We start from the raw sequence: 2,416 nt of genomic DNA on the forward strand, positions 1-2,416 counted from the left end.
TTGGTCACAAATGACTGACACGTTTTGTATGTTTGTTGGTCACAAATGACTGACACGTTTTATATGTTTGGTCACAAATGACTGACACGTTTTGTATATTTGTTGGTCACAAATGACTGACACGTTTTGTATGTTTGTTGGTCACAAATGACTGACACGTTTTATATGTTTGGTCACAAATGACTGACACGTTTTGTTGCACGTCAGGATGAAGACATGGCTCTACAGCAGGATGATGATGAGGACGACATGGTGGACGTAATTTGGCGGCAGCTCACCAGCTCGTGCCCCTGGCTTGGGGAGGCGGGCCAGCACGTCACAGATGGTCTGATCCGGGTTTGGAGACGAGTGGTGGATCGGATCTTTGGTCTGTACCGTGTCTCCTGCCATGCCTACTTTACCTTCCTCAAACTTAATGCAGGACAGGTGAGACTTCAGAACCCTGCTGCTTTGTTCATGTGTTTAGTAAAGCTGTGAAGAAGTGTTCCTTCAGCATTAGTGTTGATATTCAGTGGCTCCTCTGCTTTGTTTTAGGTCCCAGTTGACGAGGATGACCCTAAACTCCTGCTGTCCTGTCACAACAGCAAACAGAGCAATGATGATGTGATCGTCATGGCAACTCTGCGTCTCCTCCGGCTCCTGGTGAAGCATGCCGGTGAACTCAGAGAAGGCCTCGAGTTTGGCTTGGCTTCAACTCCTACTGCACCCTGGAGACGTAAGTCATGCAGCAAAATATGATAACATTTTGTCTTTTTATGTCCCAGTTTAAATAGAGATGGTTTTATTTAGGCCAAACTTGTCATCAACCCTTCAACTGTTCAACTGGATGTTTTAAAACCATGAAATGAAATGAGTGCAGTGGGGAAATATAAAAACAAAATTGCCTAAAGGGGATTGATTTATTTAAAAAAAACATTCAGTTATTCCTCTCTGAACACATTTTATTTCCAGCTCAACCTGGACCTATGGTCCATGATGCTATGAGAAAACAAGTTGTTACTTTGCAGCTGAAGCACACACAGGTGACTAATTCCAATTTTAGACTTGAACGCATATTTGTAGAAAAATAAAACCATGCACAACCTTTCAGCTGGACCAAATACAGACCTTTATTCACTATCAGAGTATTTGTTACCAAACCAAAATAATAGCCAGGGTTGCACATAAAATTTTTGGTCTGGTTCTCAGGGGAGAACCTAGGGTTGTTGCTTGGTGCTCATATTTTCCTTCACTCATTTAACACATTTATCTAGAGGGGTGTCAGGGCATCTAAAGTCCCCCTGTTCTGTTTTATGACTTCTATCAGCTGCAACGTCTCAGGACATCATGCCAAATCAGCCCACCCAGTTTTTTATTTATTCATTTTTACTCTACATAAATTTTGTAAACTACCTAAGTGGCCGAGGGGCTGGGTGTATGTCATATAAACATCACAAACTGAACATTTCATGGTTAAATGTCTTTTAGACTACACATGTCCCTCAGATGGACAATTCCTGTTTGGTCTTCTGCATCTTCAGCCTTGGTTAAAGCAGCTTTCCACACTCTCCGCTCTAAGCAGCACACATCGGTCTTTTGCACAGAGCAAAATAACTTAAAACATACAAATGTTTTATTTGTTAGACTGATTTCTATTTTAAAAGACTATTTTATTCAAAAATATTATATTATTTAGATGGTTTCAGCTCATGTAATCATTTATTCTTCGTATTTGATCATTTAATAAATTACATTTATCCCAGAAAAACTGTGTCACAGTATGGTCCTAAATATAAACAAGTTTAGCACATCAAGAACCTTGTTTTTTTTTGTTGTTTTTTTTAAATAAAATTGTGCATGAAATTTGTGGATCTTTATAATTTTTTGACTGGGGTGTTAAACAGAGTTGAGGTGTTTAACATATTAAAGCAATCTTTGCTTTAATATGGGGCAAACAAATGTTCTGTTAGTTAATGTGGTTTAATTAGAAAAACTCAGTGAATCTCACAGACAGACTCAGCCTGCGCGTTCAGTGACGCGTTCCTGTCACAGCAGTCTCTCATCAGAAGGAGAGTTTAGTCACTCACACAGAGTTGGACAGTTGCATATATAAAGTTATGTTTTACAGACCAAAGTCTCTGGTAGTTCAGGAGCAAAGCGCAGGAGATGTCAGGACTGATCGCTGCAGCAGCTCGACTCGAGCCGGCCCGCTGCTTCAGCCAAACTTGCTCTCACTGAAAGTCCCGCCCTACTCTGCTCTGATTGGACAAAACGGCTCTGGACTTCGTCTGATTTGTTGAAGGCAGTGTCCGTTTAATCCTTATATCAGGGTCCCGCTGTGGCACGCTGAACAACGATCCATTCACACCAGTGTGGCTGGATTATTTATTTATGAAATCAGGTCGCGTTTGCAACCACACTGGTCGCACTGTAGATC

The 2,416-nt window shown here is 41.1% G+C and overlaps 1 protein-coding gene across 4 annotated transcripts in view; it reads left to right on the forward strand.

Annotated features, from left to right (window-relative positions):
- The window catches only part of smg1 (SMG1 nonsense mediated mRNA decay associated PI3K related kinase), a 108,320-nt gene that overhangs the window by 58,812 nt on the left and 47,092 nt on the right, over positions 1-2,416 (forward strand). For all 4 annotated transcript variants that reach the window (XM_014024876.1, XM_014024877.1, XM_014024878.1 and 1 more), the window contains 2 exons: positions 208-426; positions 535-715. In XM_014024876.1, coding sequence (XP_013880330.1) covers positions 208-426; positions 535-715 — 400 coding nt within the window. The remainder of the gene's footprint in view (positions 1-207; positions 427-534; positions 716-2,416) is intronic.

The sequence above is a fragment of the Austrofundulus limnaeus genome, unplaced genomic scaffold (genome assembly GCF_001266775.1).
Source record: "Austrofundulus limnaeus strain Quisiro unplaced genomic scaffold, Austrofundulus_limnaeus-1.0 Scaffold444, whole genome shotgun sequence".
Classification (NCBI taxonomy): domain Eukaryota; kingdom Metazoa; phylum Chordata; class Actinopteri; order Cyprinodontiformes; family Rivulidae; genus Austrofundulus; species Austrofundulus limnaeus.